We start from the raw sequence: 18,522 nt of genomic DNA on the forward strand, positions 1-18,522 counted from the left end.
AATTGGGTTTCTGTCACTCACTGATAGTAAGAATACTCTTATGCACACATGCAGACTTTATTCATACACTCATCATGCAGCATGTTAGTTTTCAGTTCTTTTTTGATATTCACAGAACACAGCTGATGTTCCTACGAGTGGAGTGCTGGTCAGTAGTTAAGGATTAACAGCTGCTTCATATTACATTGATTTTGCTCCCACTTTGATATGGAAAGCCACACAGAACTAAATACAGGCAGATGAGATTTAAAGCAACGGGATCTATGAAATGAAATGCTGAAAGCATTCTGAACTATCACGTCCTGTGGAAATTCACAGTTAGAGGTTTACTTCCACCAGAATGGACAGGTACTGCAGTCTACTGTGTCTTCTTTTAGGCATTTCACATGACAAACACAAAAACACAAGAAAAGGAAAATCCCATATTAGATACTGCAAATCAGGCTCTACGAGTCAGTACCAAAATAAAAAGTTTTAAAATGTTTTGATGCCTCATGAAGAGGCCACTGGGTCTCTTCAACGTTAAATAGATTTCTCAGAATGGTAAATTTAAGCCTGTATTTCTGCTGAACTTTAAAAGATAAAGTTCATAACATTTCTGCATATAAAGAACTGAAGATCGTTTTGCTGTAATAATTATGCATATAAATAGTGTCATATAATGCTACTTTTTTCACTTATGAAATACAAGTTGAAATGTTATTTTTGAAAGTGTTTTTTTTAATTATGACCACAACTTTTACAAACTTCAGAGAAAGTATGTGTATGAAGCTGATCAGTCTTAAAAGGGTTACGGATAAATCAGAGAGAATACAATGTGCCAAAGTTTCTTCCCAGACACGTCTGTTCTAATCTTGATGCAATCACAGAGAATTAAAAGACATTATTTTTGCTAACTGAACGATAACTAAGTGAAGCATAGATTACTGGAGTTCAACTTCCATGCTGGAAGACCAGTCGTTATTACGATGAACACCAAGCATCTCGGCCCTCTCTACAGCTAGGTTCCCACAGAAGAAGGTCCTCTCTGAAGAAAGAATAAATCCCACAATACTTTCTTAGGAACACAGAGATAAATCACACTGGCCCAGAAAAAACCCTGGGCTGTAAGTTAGGTAAAGCTTATAATTTTATTTCAAATAAGCCCAATTCTGCTTTTAAAAGCGTTGAATTATTAATGCTATACTAATTGGATCAAAAGGAATCACACAGCTAGAGCACTGGTTATTGATGTCATTCATTAGGGAGCGATGTCAGAGAGTTAGGCTGTTATCACGTGCTATTCCAGCTGCAGCTGGGTTGGAGGGAAAGGTTTCTCAGCTGGTTATCACTGCCTCCAGTTCCAGGTCCAGCTTCACTGTATCATTGCAGAACTTCATCTTAAGATGGTTTTGACATGTGATCTGCATTAAAGTTCATGCTTTTGATCATAGATTTGTTTCTAACCCGGGTTATTTTTCAGAACCACGCTAGGCAGCAATAGCCTGGGCACTTACACTGACAGATTCCAGAGTCCAGAAAATACCCACAGGTGGGGCAATGACAAGCAGGTGAGGGGCAGTAACCTCAAACATTTCAATTACAGCTAGAATAGCCTATGCAAACACAAATAGCTAGTGACTGATAGCAAACCAAGCAACATTTTATACTTTGAAGACCTGTAAGTGAGGAACTGAGGTATTCAGCACAAAACACAGAGACCCAGTAAAAAAATGCATGGAGATAGCAACAGGTCAACTATCACTATGAATTTTCTGAAGGTTAAGAAAGGTCTTTCTAGCCTTGTAGACATAAAGCTTTCAGCAGGCATAAATGCAATATGTATATTAAAAGGAATACATTGATAGTTGACAAGTTTATAATGCAAAAATAAGCCTGATAAACCACTCATGAATTGAATGTGTAGAAAAATATCAAGCAGCAGTATAGTGCTTCGCTGAACTGAATAAGGAAAGGTTAAAGCACTAGGTGTAGATTTTCCTACAAGGCACAGTCCCTACATCAAACGGCTATATGATGAACAATACACGTGGCAAGGGGATTTGGCCTTCAGCATTTTCCCTCCATCCTGTAAGATCTATCAGCTTAGAAAATCCTTACCAGGACTGATTCATCAGGGGTGCATCCTCCATTAATGTAATATTGGGCATCCACCGCTTTGATCCTACCATCATTCATGAAGCCAACCTAGAAGGATCAACAATAACCTATTTAGATCTTGGCATTCATTCATTTCTTCCGTGCTTGCAGATTTTGAAAATGAATGTAAGCCACACAATCAGGGTCTTACTGCGCTATTGATTTCTGGGCAGCGTTCAGTGAAACTATAGAAGGGCAAGAGAGAATGAAAGTGTGTTCCTGAGACGCTGGCTTTCCCACCTGGCACCTGTAGAGATACAGCTGATAACCAGCAACATCAGCCCCTTGGAGAGGAAGCAGCAAGGAAGCCCAGTGGTTTCCTGCATATTGCCTGAGATGGCTGATACGCGTGTCATGTAGGAATGTCCACTGCAGGCCAAGTCAAATCTTGCTCTGACAGTACGAACAGCGTCTGGTAGATGGAGTCTGACATTTGTTTTTCTTAACGAAGACATGTTCTCTTTGTCTCACATCTCTCTTTTCACCTCAACATGAGCTACAGCTCATTTTCACCTGAAGGGAAGCACCCGATAAAACCTCTCTTACTTTTCCTGTGTCGTAGAGATGGAAAAGGCGGCAGAATTTGTCCTAATGAAAAGTTATGACTGATGACAGTGCATGAGCAGGGAAGAGATTAACTTCCTCCATAGGGTGAGGTTTCCTGTATGACACCGTTCCTGTGAAAAACTAGCTGCTCCTTTGTGTGAACCCAACCATATGGGCGGTTTAAAATAAACCTCTGCAGAAGCCTGAGCTGGTTTGGCATCCTATTCGCAGAAAGAGCTATTGATATAGAAGGAAAATGACATGAAGGGACTAGAAAAATCAAACCAAACCCCTGCAGAGACAGAGGCAGAAGCAGAGAAAGGGCTGTATAGCAACTTCGTCTCTTGGTTTCCTAGCCAGTTGTTTTATTTTAAAAGTGATCATACTCATTTCCATTAATAGAACAAATATTAACCAGTAACACTGAAATACTTATTCGCAGAATATGGGGAGGTATTTTTTTCACTGAATTCTTGTGACACTCACTTTATATTTACCAAGAAAAGGATGTCGGCCACCAGTGATTAACATATCATCCCCTCGGCTCAGAATAAGACGGACTGCTCTGCTGGTTCTAAATCAACAAAAGAAAAGCCAAATTTCAGTCAAAATAAGAGATGTTATTAACAAGACGGCTATTCATCATGTATCCAGATCTAGCCATGCATATAAACATGCACTTAGATTAAATTTAACTTTACTAGGCTTAAACATATGCTTAAATTTATTTCCAGAGTTCTTTTTTTTTTTGCATTTATAATCTTGTCAGGATTTTCACTTCACGTCTTGAAAGCCAACAAGACAACTCAGTGCAAACTTCTTCTGAAGAAATGGGTATTTCAGTGTTACAGACTGAACCACGTTAAGTGAGCTAACAGCAGGTAGCACTCAACCTTAAGCAAGAAATACTCACCTCTGGGCTATTCAGAATTGTATTGAAATAGGATGCCTTTGAATAAAACCAGAACACGGATAATAACAAAACGATGAAAATTAGTCTACAAATGCATATAGCATTTTAAATAGTTACTTTTGAAAACATGTATATAAGATGTAAAATAAAGTCCTAACAATAAAAAAGATGGTTTAAACTATAAAATGATTACTTTTAGCATGGCCTGGTTAATCCAAAACACAGATAACATGGCTAAAAATAATCCAGAGCAGTTCGTCCAACAGTGACAGCAGTAAAAAGGGAAATGCACTGAACTAGCCACTCAGATTACAAGACCATTTTAGCTAAAACAGGATGCAGCCGGATGTGCATTCTGCAGCGAATCAGTTATGCTTATAAAACAAACTACTATCCCCTGACAGACAGTTGCCAGTATTGTCCTGTCCAATTTGGAGGGTGGAGGATGGAGCTTTATGTATTAAGGTTCCTAAACTAACTCAAGTAGTATTAGCAAAAGCATCATATCTAACAGATCTAAGCTAGTTTTGTGTGAAAGACGTAGGAGACTGAACTAGAACTCCTTGTTCTTAAAAGCAGTTCTACTCATGAACTCATCCTTCCGCACCCTGCTGTGCCAGGGAAGTTCACATCTGGATGGTCGATGTCATGTTTTGATGTCAGCAGTTCAGGACTTGTCCTTTTGAAATGCTAATTGTTTCAACAACAGTTCTAGCCTATACCAACACCGATTTCTTCAAGTCCCATTAATTTAGTTGGGGCTGGAGCTGCTAGCAAAACAAAACAAAGAAATGCACTGAACGGTCTGACAAAATGTGGACAGTCAGGATTTTATGACTTTTTGGCGAGTGACTTTGGGAAAGGAGAAAGCATTTGAGCCAAAAAGCAAAACTTGTTCACCCTATTTTCTCTTTGGATCCCATACGCACACCCCACACTTACTTGTTAGCTGCCACTGCAGCAACAGATGCCAGTAAACCAGCTTTCAGGAGTTTCCCACCAAAAGCTCCACCAACTCGTCTAACATGGCACATGATCCTGTTGGCTGGAACGCCCAAACTTGCAGCTACCATCTCCTGTAAAACCAGTTTGGATCTTTTATGCCAACACAAACCAAGACTAAAAGTTAGGTTCTGAAATAAAAACATTTTCTAGAAAAGGATTCCATAGATGTTTCTAATTGGTTTGGTTTTAAATCGGATGAAAATAATTTTCCTTTACCCTAGGTTAAAAAGCAAGAAAAAGGTAACAAACACTCAGCAGTGTTCATATTTAAAATCTCTACTATGGAGACTGTGAAATGGCCATGGACAAAAGTGAGAAGTAACACCTTTGGATTTCATGACCGAAACAGTCAGAAGTTTCAGGTGTAAGAAGAAGGGATTAGAATACAGTTTTTATTAGTTTTATTACTAAGATCACAAAATTGATTTTAATTTTTAATTCAAATAAAACCTGTTTTTTAATAATCTACAGCTTGCTAGTGTCAGAAATGTTCTTGCTTCAAAACATTTGCTCAAACACGAAGTTCTTCATGCTGCTTGGCTATTGGCAATACAATAATAACAGGAATGATGAAAGGAGCTGAACTGGGCTTTGAACACAAAATGCCAGTGTTGAGTCTGCAATACTCTCAGCTTCACGCACCACAGCTGTTGTAGACCATATGTAGACCACATGCTATGTCAGCGCTTGCTTTACCATTTGCCATCGTTAAATGATCCAAGGGCTGGAGCACTGCTCCTGTGAAGGAAGGCTGAGAGAGTTGGAGCTCTTCAGCCTGGAGAAGAGAAAGCTTGAGGAGCCTTTCCACATATAAAGGGGGCTTATAAGAAACAGAAAGACTTTTTAGCAAGGCCTGTACTGACAGGACAAGGGGCAACAGTTTTAAACTGAAATAGGGTAGGTTTAGATTGGACATAAGAAAGAAATTTTTTACAAGAGGGTGGCGAGACACTGGAGCGGGTTGCCCAGAGAAGTTGTGGATGCCCCATCGTTGGAAGCGTTCAAGGTCAGGTTGGACGGGGCTTTGAGGAACTTGACCTAGTGAAAGATAGCGGAAAGCCAACGGGGATGGAGGAGCCTCGGCACTCCACAGGGAGCTTTTCATGCCTACGACAGTGGGGCACGAGGTACTTTGTTCAAAGGGAAAGAAGAGACTTTTCCTTCCTCCTTATCCTCGTGGTGTAGTGGTCAGTGTCTACCAGGATACAGCAGTACTACAGAGCAGCTGTTGTTGGATAATCCACATGTGCAATTTCATGTTCCTACCGCTTCTAAACTGCTAAGATGAATCTGTAAACCCAACTTAAAAAGCTCTATTGTTGCAGGTTCAGCCACTTTCTCTGAGAATGCTTTGTATTACCTGAATAAATGCTGGATGCTGTGTTGATACATACACATCCATTTCTTTATCCTCTCCTTTTGGAACAGCACGCACACTCTGAGTCTCCAGGTAAAAGTGTTCCTGTCCCCCAATGTGAATCTCTCCTGACCCGAAGAGAAAAACACAAGTGTTACTGAGGGAAAAGGACAGAAGAAATGAACCCCGAAAGAATGAACTGTCCATTGTCATGTAAATTGTGGTAATCAGTGTCAAATCTTCTGATGCTTCTTGTGTGAAACAGAGGAAATTCCTTGCAGGATTAAATTGGTCTCGTTCCAGTGGCAGTAACAGAACTTGATTAATAGTAACACAATATTACCTACAAGTAGTGACAATATTAAATAAAACATAGATAAATTAAACAAAGCATGAGATTGAAGTAGTAGCAGGACCACAAGACCACTAGGTTTAATCACACTTTCTTCCAGTTGACCAAGAGCTTTCTGAGGCCTAATGGCTCTATGGAAAAAAGGTCGAACTGGGACTTAAATAGCAGACAGACAAACCCAAATACTGACAACGTCTCACCAAACTTATTCTGCAGTTTACCTTCAATTATATCATCAACAGTTTCAAATGCCTGATCAACATTTCCTTGTTCTAATTTTCTTTTTGGCTCAAAGAACGAGTTGTGTTTTATAGCTTCCTGTAGTGAAGAAAAAGGGAATTAGTTTTTTCAAGTATTTTAAAGTTTTTCAGCTTCTTGTGGCATTTTGCTCTCAGGATAAACACCATCCTCTTCAGAGATTTGAACCACCAGCTATTAAGTCAATAAGCAACTGTATTTCATCACTTTACTGTTCTTGTTGATAAGTCTGTGTATTCAGTTCCAGCAATTAATTCCTGGTGTATCTGGTGTTACCGATGACAGCAGCTTCTGAAGGAAGCATGTTCAGTCTATTCAACCTGCGCTTCCTTCTCATACATCTAGCAAGCGACCAAGAGAGCACAGAGTAAGATTGCAACCCCATCATCCAAAGAGTGATGCCACTAAGAGGGGAAGAAATCACAAGGACTAGGTAAACATAGAATCTATTTATTAAGTATGATTTGCTCTACTTCTAATAAGACTTAATTGGAGCTTCAGCTGTAGTGAAATATTAGTAAAATCTGCCAGTTGTTAAAAAGAAACTACTTCTATTTTCGTACCAGAAAGACGGTTCTGTTTACATACCACATGTGCTATGGAAACAAGCTGTAAAATGACTACCAGAACTAATGGTGCTTCCCTGCACGTGTCCTTAGTTCCTCACTTCCACACATCTCATCAGCCCAGCATCAACCCATTTCCCCTATGGATCCCACATCCCATTTCTAAAATGTTCTACATCCCTAACACCTTTCCCTTTGCTTTCCCTCCACATTTTCTATGTCTCCAGCCTAACTTTTTGGCTTGCTACCCTGACAACAGATACAAAATGCTGAAGATAATCAGGAGATCATTCGGCCAGTATAAACACATGGATTGACTAACTGGGAGCTACCAAAGAACTACAACCAACCAGCATGTGTGTTCATTGCCTTCTCCTCACTGGGAACACTGGGAACACTAAGAGGGTTCTTCTTTTCTACTCTTATGTTCATTTTATTGAACTTGTGGGACCTTAATACCTTTGAGACTGTTGCCTATCTATGACAAGTGGTCAAAATTATCCAAAAGGTTGAAAAGTTATTTATAGGGAGGCTGACAGATTGGTTAATTGGACGTTTGTATTCACCTTGTTTCCTTAGAAAATCATGTTTCAAAAGCAACTGAAGAGTTTGAACTGCTTCTTCCATTGCTTATATAGGGAAAAAAAAAAGGGGGGGGGGGGGGGGGGGAAGAAAAAAGAAATTATTGGTACCTCAATTGTTAAGATCACTGGTTCCAGCACTTCATACTCTATCTTCACTTTTGCAGCTGCTTGTTTGGCATGAACATCTGAATCTGCAGCCACAGCACAGACAATCTGACCCACACAAATCACCTGTGAAATACACATTCACATCATTCCCACAGGTGCTGCTGATATTCTTCTTTCATGTAACCACTATTCACATTTCCTTTTTAGAATTTTGTTTTGACTTAGGATCCTTGCATTCTTTAGATCATCCATGAAGCTAACAAATCATTAGAAATACCAGTAGGACTGGGGAATCAAGCAAAAAACACTATTAAAAATGGATAAGTGATTTGGGAGCCTAATTTTCAATGAAATATACTTTTCCAACAACTCAGATGGTTTTGTTAGGTTAAATAGTATTCTACTGATTTATTTATTTTTCCCTAGGCAAAATATAATGCACATCAGCTATTTTGAAGTTGAAAAGAGAGTGGGAAAAAAATTATAAGAATTTACCTTGCTATATGCCTAAAGTGATTCCCTCATGTACACACAATACAGAAATTAAAGAGTCAGGAAGTAATATTTCATTACAAAAATCTGAAGGAAAAAAGTAAAAATGAACAAAATCAGTTAAAAAAAGAGATTGTAGTTATACCTCATTTCTTGCAAATATAATCTCTGGATCATCGGAGTAGTAAAACTCATTTGTAGCTGGTACATCATGAGCTGTTATGATATCGAACACACCCGGTCCTTTTAGAGCCTCTGAGGTATCTATAGATCTGATTGGGACATGGGAAGAGAGAAGCGCAATTTGTTACTTTTACAAGGTGTTGCACAGGGGAAGAGAACACAATATAGAGCTGCGTTTGTTGTGCTGCCAGGACTTCCTCATAGGTTCACACGTGTCTTTTCCTTCTATCTCCAGCATGGGAAGAAGTGCAGGTCAAAGGCAATTCACAATTCTACTATCCTGCTTTACTTCTAGGAAATACTCCAGATGCAACAGGGACATCGTTGGCCCATAAGACTGCCTGAGCTGCATTGATTTAAGAAAAAGCACCGCACGATTATCATGCTACACTTGCAAGTTTCTAAGACCTCACAGCCTACACAGATCTCAAACTGATCCAAATAAGTATCAGCAAATGGAGACTTCATGTAGAAAATTATAAGAGAAATGGCAAGTCCAGTATAAATGGAGAATGAATGGGAATGTGTGGGTGTAGAAGGATCAGAAGGAATGGCAGAAGGTCTATAAGAATGGCACATTTTGACAGCACCCAGTTTAGCAGGACATCAAGATCCCAGCACAGCTACAGGCATCTTCTCTGGACACTGGGATCAGAAGACAAAGGAAAGTAAATAAATCCCAGTGACTCACAGAGATGGGGGAGATGTCGGCTCCTTGATGGTACCAAAAAGAGCCCATCCAAACCCAGCATACTATCACCAACCTATGAAATATGGAAATATGACAAGGACTCTACAGCTTGCAGCCCCAGTCTTCCTCATCATCACAATTAATCCTGACCAGACCACCTGAATACGTCTTGGTGCCTGAATGCTGGGCACACAACTTGGTTATGTGCATTTTGGTGCCTGAATGTTGAACAAACTGCTAGAATAGGAATAGGGAATAGGAATAGGAATAGGGAACTGATGGAGAGAGTCCAGCGCAGGGCCACAAAGATGATTAAGGGAGTGGAGCATCTCCCTTATGAGGAAAGGCTGAGGGAGCTGGGTCTCTTTAGCTTGGAGAAGAGGAGACTGAGGGGTGACCTCATCAATGTTTATAAATATATAAAGGGTGGGTGTCACGAGGATGGAGCCAGGCTCTTCTCGGTGACAACCAACAGTAAGACAAGGGGTAATGGGTTCAAGCTGGAACACAAGAGGTTCCACTTAAATGTGAGAAGAAACTTCTTCTCAGTGAGGGTGACGGAACACTGGAACAGGCTGCCCAGGGGGGTTGTGGATTCTCCTTCTCTGGAGACATTCAAAACCCGCCTGGACGCCTTCCTGTGTAACCTCACCTAGGTGTTCCTGCTCTGGCAGGGGGATTGGACTAGATGATCTTTCGAGGTCCCTTCCAATCCCAAACATTCTGTGATTCTGTGATAATAGGTGTGTCTTGGCAGTATAAAAACATAAGTAAAACCAATTTTCTTTCAAAAGAAAATCCTCTTCCCATCTTCCTCTCTTCTTAGGCCTCAAAGGAGCTTTGCTACCTTGTTGCTGCAACGTTGTAGTCTGCTCTAAACATCTCAGACAGCAATTCATAATAATGCTTTCTTCAGACACACTTTGAACACTTACACAATCTTCGCATGAGCTCTGGAACTAGTGACGACAGCCAGGAAGAGCTCTCCATCCACCAAAGGAAGGTCATCGATGTAAACGGCTTCACCAGTGGCATGCTTAATTCCAGACTGGTGCATAATGGGCCGTCCTACAGGATCCTGGGGAGACTGACTCGGGTCTATGTCCTGTACAATCAAAAACACACACCCCATCCCCAAACAGTTAAAAAAAATAACAGTCACGTTATTCTTCTATTAATCAGAAAACCAGATGAAGGAACAACTGTTCATATTGTCATCTTCTGGTTCAATATTGGAAACAGACTGACTGTTGCTCCTGGGGATTTCTTCCATTGCTTCTCTTAAGGAGCCTCCTGAGAGCATTGCACAGGTGGGTCTGCTTGGATTTTTTTCCTTAATTGTTCACATCAAAGTGATACAAATAGCACTTCTTTTTCAGGACAGTCTCCTCCTTTACTGATTGGTGTCATGAAGCTTTGATATTTTTCCAAATTATTCTCAGAAGATTTGGCTCTGTATTTTACCAGTGTTGTATTTTGAGTTATTTGCAGTGACTCCTGGGATTTGTCTTCCTCACTGAAAGATTGCAACTGATCAATATAAATCAGTGAGAAAATGTTGTTTGAATATTTCCTTCACAATTTTATTTCCTTGCACCTGTGTATGAATTTAATGCCTTCTTAACTTTATTTTGCTCAGTCTTTCTTCAAAGTTAATTGTTGCCCATTAATTCTGCCTTGCCAATTGCTACCAACCTCCAGCACACTTTTCCAGTTTCTGGGTAAGTGTTCACACAAACTTTTTCCTTTTCTACATTTAGAACTAGTTAATGGCTCACAACTCAAAGCCTTTTTTCTTCTATAGCTTCCAGCGCACGAGTGTTCTGGCTACACATTTGTACCTCCTGCACTTTCTGGCACATCATCTGCTATCACCAAGGCCAAGAACAGACATTTTTCACTTGACTGTCTCAGGTTCCTCAAATGGGGGTCTCAGCCAAACCATCTGAACTTCTCCACTGCCAGAATGAACAGGTATTTCTCTTTCAGGAACATGCAGATGAAGCACTCCAGAAAAAAAGAGGGACCTGCAAAATTTAAAGTGTAAAACAGTTTTTCTGGGTTTCTAAATAATTTCTGTTGCTCAGTGCCTACTGATCTGAATATCAAACTATTTCCATTTCTGTTGTTTAGTCACTTTCTGGCAGCTGGATAATAAATTGCTGAAAGCCATAGAGAACTAATTCCTTTGATCCTGGCCCCTTTTCTAAGTCTGTAGTGTCTTTTTTTTTTGACGACGACAACTCTGAAGGAAGCCAAAGACAACAACTTGAACAAATTTAAAGTAGTTAAAGCTAAAATGTTATTCTAAAGAATATCTGAAAATGAAAAAAAAAAAATGTTTACCCAGATTTCACTGGAATTTTCTTCAGGTTTTCAAAAGCTTGAGATTTTTACTTGTGTACTGAGGCTATCAAAATGCCAAAAATCCTTGCAGGAGATCCCACCATGATGGAGGCACAAGGGTGAGCTCAGAAAACCCGAGAGGTGTTCTCTGCTGCGCTCTGCTGCTCACTTCTGGAATACTCTTGGTAGTTTGATCAGCCAGCCAACACCAACTCCACCGTGATTCCTAAGCCTACAGTCAGGCCTAAGAGCCCTCTGAGATCTTCAGAAAAGTGTATTTTGAGACAAGAACACTGTAGTTGTAGCTGTAGACTTGGACTTTTAAAATCAAATCTTATAAAGCACAGAACGATCTTAGAATAAAATCACTTGCCTGGAATATTTGGATACTCTGGGGCATTTTGGTTTTGAAATCTTGGAGGACACTCCTATATTCCACAGGTATGCCAGGATAGTGACAAGGATCCTGAAAAGGAAGTGAATTCCTATTAAAACTCACATTTTAAACATTCCAACTAAAAAAAGCTAACAACTGAAATCGCCAAATACAAACTCTTTAAACAGGAAATTCCTTCAAGACTACCACAAGCTAGAAAGGCTCTAAAATAACAATTTTAAAACATGGTAGAGTTTTGAGATTTCGCTAAATAATATTTAGAAATATACTGGATTCAACAAATATGTTTGTTTAAAGTTGTTTGTTTAAAGTAAGCAACATACAGCAGGGACAGTTGGAAGAGCTTTGTTCTAGGGTCTGACCAAAACTGGTACAGGATCACTCCTGCTAACCAGTAAATTACCTGGTAATGGTAATGCAGAGGAACGAGCTCGAGGGAACACAGAAGAAAAAGGCAAAAGGGAGATTTTTTTCTCATAAGAACAGATTTAAGACAAAAATAAGTAAACTAACACCTAGAATGTAACGGGAAGTGAAATTTTAGAGTCCTCCTCCCTCAGTCACAACTCATACGAGGAGAAGGGTCGGTTTAACAACTAGGGCTGCTTTCCAAAGCCTTGATTTCTATTCTCTCTCTGTTTTGAACTACAGACAGATGAAGTAAGAGCTCATGTACATTTTCTTTGGGTCTGGGAGCTCAATACTGAGATATTGTTGCACTAACATTACTCAATGCTTTTAAAGCCTAATGTCCAAAATAAAGATATCTGAGCACCTAAAAATTAAATGAGCATCTCTCCATCAGTCTCTTGGCGAGCTTATGTTATTCTGTAGATCTGAACCCCAAAGACAATGTTTAGCACATTGTACAAATTACAAGCATCAACACACAGAAAAAAAAAAAAACCCACAACTTTCATTTGCTTGCACAAAAGCAGACACGGACAACTAATTTACCATTGTTGTTAATGACTGCAGTACTTCCAGGAAAAATCTGTAGAAGAAACTGACTATCAAAGTTTTCTTATAATCTACTTTTTCACCACTGGCTGAGCCTGAAAGAGCAATTTCTTTAAGAATGAGTCTGCAAGCTTCATCCAACATTTGTTCATTCCAGTGTCTGTCAGAAAGAATAATGGGTACAATCAGACCAGGACAAAATAAACACAAATTGCAGTAATACATTTGTACATGGACCACAGGCATAATCCTGCTCACAATGAAGCAAAAATATTGATTCTAATAATGGCCTGCAATTTTGAAAACAGCGTAAGTCTATGTTGCTCACAGAAATGAGGTCCCTTAAGTCAATGGGACTGAGTGCTACGCCAGTCTTCTTAAAATAACCAAATAAGACCTATTGCAGTTTTAAAGCTGATTTAACAGCCTAACAGATGATCACTATTCTGCAGATACTGTCCTATATTTAAAGAGAAGCGGATAATGGTATTGATGCCAACTGTAGATGCTTTCAAGGGATCTGATTCATGCTGCATAGTTGTTACGCTTTCTGAAAAGGCTGTCTCTACTTAACTCTCCATAGTTATTCTATCAAAATATAAATCTGTTAGAATAAATTTAATCACGTAAAGCAGCAAAAAATAATGAGTACTTCAGCTAGTGAACTAGTAGCATATTAAATGTAAAAAATTCCAGTGGGACTCTGTTTAGATAAATGGTTTTATACTACTTCAATTATTTGTTATTTTTTTCCTCCAAAATTTGGAAGGATGCTGCCAAGTGGGAGGAAATGCCAGGGATTAACTTCAGAGACCTTGTAGATGAAGAGATATTGAAAAGGTTAAGGCTTGACTTTTATTGGGTGCACCTCAAGTTCTCAAACTTTTCTCTATTGCAGCCAAACCAAAGGACTCAAGAGCACTGACAGCAGGCGTTATCAAACCTACGGGACAGAGCATCTCTTCCCAACGCTTGGGTTCAGGTGCTCAGCTGACTGCATCCACCTACCTCACAGCTCACCTCTCGTACCTCTCTGCATACTTCACATGGAGTTGCATCCACGTGCAGACTCCAAAATGTACAATCCTGAAAAGTCATCATTAAGGCTTGTCCAGATCATTCACTTCAACACCTGTGGCACCAGCCAGGCAAGTGAAATCTTTCTGTACTTCCATGCTACAAGTTCTCCAAGTCCCTTTATTCAGAGATACAGAGAAGGCAGAGAAATTGTACCTTCCGATAAGTGTCCCACAGGTTTGTTTTGCGCAGAGTGTGGTCGAGACAGCACCTCCACAGAAAATGCTTAAATCCTTTATGATGTCTGTACCTTCTTCTAAAAGGACTCTCATCCCAGCGTTGGTTATTGGGAGAGCATTTTCCCGTCTCGGTGCTTGTCGAAATGCAGAGACATACTCCCCCTGAGCAAGATCAGACAGAAGTGGTAACCTGCAGACATGTAAGGATCTGAAAGCAGAACTTGGTATCACACTATGTGAAGCAAGAGAATAAAAGATGATGAGCACAAATTCAACTTCCTTCAATTGCTATTGCCCTCATCTTTTTAGGCTAAACTTTTCTCTGAATAGCACTCTTTATATATCACCAGCTACCTGCTGAGTTGTGGTTTTTGGCTGAAACTGGGAGATAGTAGGGCATTGGCAGGATCAAACGTAAGGAATTCAGGGAGTGAGCAGTAACAGCATTACTCTAAACACAGGGGTTATGCCCCCTCCTGCTCTTTTTTTAATAGTCTTTAACTCTGTATAAAGGAAATCTAAACAAACTAGAAACTTACCTGCTTAGAATGTGGAATATGGACAGAGACTAGGATCTCTTCTGGCATGATGGTATTGTTACCAACTCCGTCTGCAAAAATATCACTCAAAGGAATCTGTCGCTTTCTTCCTAAAAAAAAAAAAATTACAAATCCAGAAATGTCTGTATAATTGTGCAATTAACATACATCGATCATATTTTAATTGGCAAGAAATACCTGCAGCCTTCCTGAGTAAATAATAACTGCAGAGTTTACATAATGAATTATCAGTGGTATGCTCTATAAATACAAATGACTGCTCCGTCTTCCACAGTATCATAACAACAGAGTCCTAAGGAAGTGCCAAGAAATCAATCCCCATTCCAAAATCCTCCCTTCCGATCATACCACTATGATCCCATTCCCACTCCTGTCAATCTGCTTCAAATCTCTGCAGCTGCTGTCATCACTGCCTTTCCTCCTAAAACATAAAGAATGAGGAAAAAACTGAATGGGAAAGAACTGCTGCAGAAGTAAAAAAATGATACATACGACTAAAGACGGGATTCTCAAAAGGGAAGAGGACAAAGTTCTGCAAGGAACCTAAATCTGTAGGAGCCCTTTGAACACTTAAAATCAATCTATGCTACATTGGGTTTGCCAATATCACTACACACTTAAGCTAGCAAGCCTTCTGGAAATGTAACATTTTAACAGATATAATTGGTTTCATTAATTAAAGAAGCTCCATTGGCTCAAGGAGTTATATTGGTAGGACTGCAACTGTACCAGGAACACAACTGTCAAGTAGCATTGTCATTCTGCAAGAACATAGAGGCATAAACATTGTACAGATCGAAATCCACAACGATTCCCCAGCGTGGAATTTAACCACATGTAATGGATGAAGCCAAAGTGTATTTTTTACTAGCCTTCTGTCCTTTGTACTTTTCACATGCTACCAAAAGGGTCCATTGCATTTTAAAATAAATTATTTCTTATTACTAGACAATATTTATCTTGCAGTAACCCTGACCTATCCCAAGACTTTCTATAACCAGATAATCTCATGTACCATTTTTAAAAGGTTCATGTATTAAAATACTCCCCTCACATTCAGTAAACACAACAGTTCAAGACTAGCTGCTTCACAGCAAGATAATTTTCTTCATGTTACATGTGATGATTACACTGTTACTTGTTAATCCTAGAATATAATTTAGCATTAAAATTGCATTCCTCAAATATAAATAGTGTGACAGCAAAACTTTAGTAGAGGAATTTTATTCTGCTTGAGTGTGAATCTGAAAAACAACACTATTAGGAATAGCAGCACTGGCAGTTCTGGATTTTTGCCTTTCCAATTCCATCTAGAACACACTTGGTTTACACACATAAAGATCATTGTCCAGTCCCATCTGTGAGCCTGCCAGGATCCAGGAAGGTGCATTTTCTCTTACACTGTGATCTAAGATAAATACTGAGAACTAAGAGTGTCTCTGCAACCTCCTTTTCTTGCACAATCCACTTTTCCTGTGTTTCATTGACTACTGCTTGGTAAAGAAATACGTGCAAAATCTGTGAAAATGCCCAAAACCCTCTCCCAGCAGTAAAGTTCTGCCAGGTTGACAGAAAGAGATATCCATCAGTGATCCTACTCATCACTCAAATAAGTAGGCACATCATTAGAATTGTTAAGAAGATGCAAATATTTGTAATTTCACTTGTCAGAAATAACACCCTGACAGGTATTTTTCATCCCGATGTCAAAGTATACAGGAAGAAGTCAGGGAAATCACACAGCATAAGGTTTTGTGTATCTGTTCCAAGAAATCCTGGCTCAGAACAACCCCTTAAAGAACGTGTATTTCAGGGTGCAGAGTGGAGTATGACATGGTCTGAAATGGCAAGATGCACTCTGCCTGGATCGAGAGGAAAAAAGGACATAAGCCATCTAGAAGGGAGAGCATGCAACTCCAAGCCACCACACAGCTCATATTTACCAATAATTTCATCAGCTTATCCTTGATGTGAGAATCTTTGACACGTTCCTCATCTGCAAATGGCTTCTCTTGCAGGTGTGATCTTGTATGAGAGTGGGAAAGGGCTCCTTACCAAATGCTTCCCTGTTGGCATTTCCCCTCTCCCTGTACCTCTGGCACTACCACAGGTGGGCTGGCTCCGCTTACCTCTTGACGCCAGACTGAGCAAACAGTTGACGGCTGCCAGAATAGGATTCAAGTCCGAGGTTGATTTTCTACTGATGACGTTTCCACCTAAGGACTTGAAAAAAATAAATTTATGTCACCTTTCTCCATCACCTTCATGTTTTTTCGTTAGGTGGCAACATACCATGCAGACTACACATAAATTTATATATATCAAAAGCTCAAAAAAGATGCACTGATAGAAAACACGCTGCTAAAAACAGAATTAAAAATGCAAATTTTACATATAGTCAGAAGTAATTTCACATTTGTCACAATTTGTTACAATTGTTATTGCAAGTAATGCACAACATACAGCAACATTCCTTATCTGTTCTCCTCCCAGAGTTCTCAACTGCTGCAAGACAGCACGGAAAACCTTTGTCTTCTCTTCAGGGAGCTCTGAGATTGCATTTGTCAGGATGTCTTTCACTAGAGAGAGGCTGCAGGCAGCTCCCAGAGTTAATCCTGCAACCAAAACATTGTGAAAGTGTAACGTGCGCATTGCTTTATTGCCCAGGTCTGAAAATACATCTTCAGATGTAGAGCTAGGGCTGCTCACGTGGAATTCAGGCAGATACAAGGAGAAGGGCCTTTGTGTATTAAGGGATTGTGACCTTTCATTCAGGACACTGAGGGTAATCTCATGAAATGATGAAATTGAGCTAATAGCTCACCACTTCTAAACGGGAAATCACTTCTCTGCTTCCAGCCGTCCATTCCAGCTGCTGCCCTTGTGCTACCTTTGATTGAGTAGATGTTCAGGTGACATTTCACCCAAAGTTGAGTCAGCTTCAAATGGCTTTCAACAGGCTCTTCCTATTTTTAAACGTGATTTTCATCATAATTTGATCTTGCTTTGTATTTGTGCATTCTAGTTATTCTCCTAAGGTATGGGTAGGTAGTATTTGCAAAAAAACCCCAAACACTCGTAACACCGAATATGGTATTCTTTTTCCCCACCAGAAAGACAACCTAGATGTCTTTATATTAGTAGTTACGCATTTGGGTGTTTTTAAGATAATAAAAATGTCAATATTATAAAATAGTGCCTTTCTATTCAAAATTATTAATGTACTTTATTTATGTAATGTATGGATGTTTTGAATGAACACTGGCACTCAATCAAAAATATCAATCAAAATACATATAATTTTAAAATGGCTTTTTATTAATCAAGTATGGAAATACTGTATTTTGTGTATTTAAAACAAAAAATTAATCAAAACATGTTTTGCATTAAAATCTGATTAAAGACACGAAATTTCTGGCTGGCAAACTAAACTCCGTATGTCTCATTTTAGAAGTAGTAAGTCTCACCTTCTCATAACTAGATTTTATTTACATATTAAAAGAAGCGGTTGTTAGGGAACAGACTGCCTTAGCTTATGGAATTATTTGGTATACTGCTTCTCACAGAACTTGTTTAGAAACTGCTTATAAATATATAGAACTCAGCATAAGTCAGCGTGCTTAGCATAACTTCTGCAAGCTGTGAAGCTCTGAACTTTCTGCTTCACTAAGTAAAAAGGCCTCAGAGTCTTCGAGCTGGAAGATCTGGGAGCTGCGGCCCCAGAGATACACAAAAATTTGCCTCGCAAATAAATTATTTATTTTAGGCAAATTTCTGAAAGCCATGCCTGAGTCTGCTACTGGAAACCT

The 18,522-nt window shown here is 39.4% G+C and overlaps 1 protein-coding gene across 2 annotated transcripts in view; it reads right to left on the reverse strand.

Annotated features, from left to right (window-relative positions):
- The window catches only part of AOX1 (aldehyde oxidase 1), a 39,505-nt gene that overhangs the window by 12,689 nt on the left and 8,294 nt on the right, over window positions 1-18,522 (reverse strand). For both annotated transcript variants that reach the window (XM_065637389.1, XM_065637390.1), the window contains exons 11-24: window positions 17,177-17,328; window positions 16,843-16,936; window positions 14,693-14,802; window positions 14,131-14,315; window positions 12,895-13,057; window positions 11,914-12,006; window positions 10,130-10,299; window positions 8,466-8,592; window positions 7,829-7,951; window positions 6,534-6,630; window positions 5,964-6,088; window positions 4,541-4,674; window positions 3,172-3,259; window positions 2,101-2,187 (exon numbers count right to left, since the gene is read on the reverse strand). In XM_065637389.1, coding sequence (XP_065493461.1) covers window positions 2,101-2,187; window positions 3,172-3,259; window positions 4,541-4,674; window positions 5,964-6,088; window positions 6,534-6,630; window positions 7,829-7,951; window positions 8,466-8,592; window positions 10,130-10,299; window positions 11,914-12,006; window positions 12,895-13,057; window positions 14,131-14,315; window positions 14,693-14,802; window positions 16,843-16,936; window positions 17,177-17,328 — 1,748 coding nt within the window. The remainder of the gene's footprint in view (window positions 1-2,100; window positions 2,188-3,171; window positions 3,260-4,540; window positions 4,675-5,963; window positions 6,089-6,533; window positions 6,631-7,828; window positions 7,952-8,465; window positions 8,593-10,129; window positions 10,300-11,913; window positions 12,007-12,894; window positions 13,058-14,130; window positions 14,316-14,692; window positions 14,803-16,842; window positions 16,937-17,176; window positions 17,329-18,522) is intronic.

This window comes from Caloenas nicobarica, chromosome 6 (assembly GCF_036013445.1).
Source record: "Caloenas nicobarica isolate bCalNic1 chromosome 6, bCalNic1.hap1, whole genome shotgun sequence".
Lineage (NCBI taxonomy): Eukaryota > Metazoa > Chordata > Aves > Columbiformes > Columbidae > Caloenas > Caloenas nicobarica.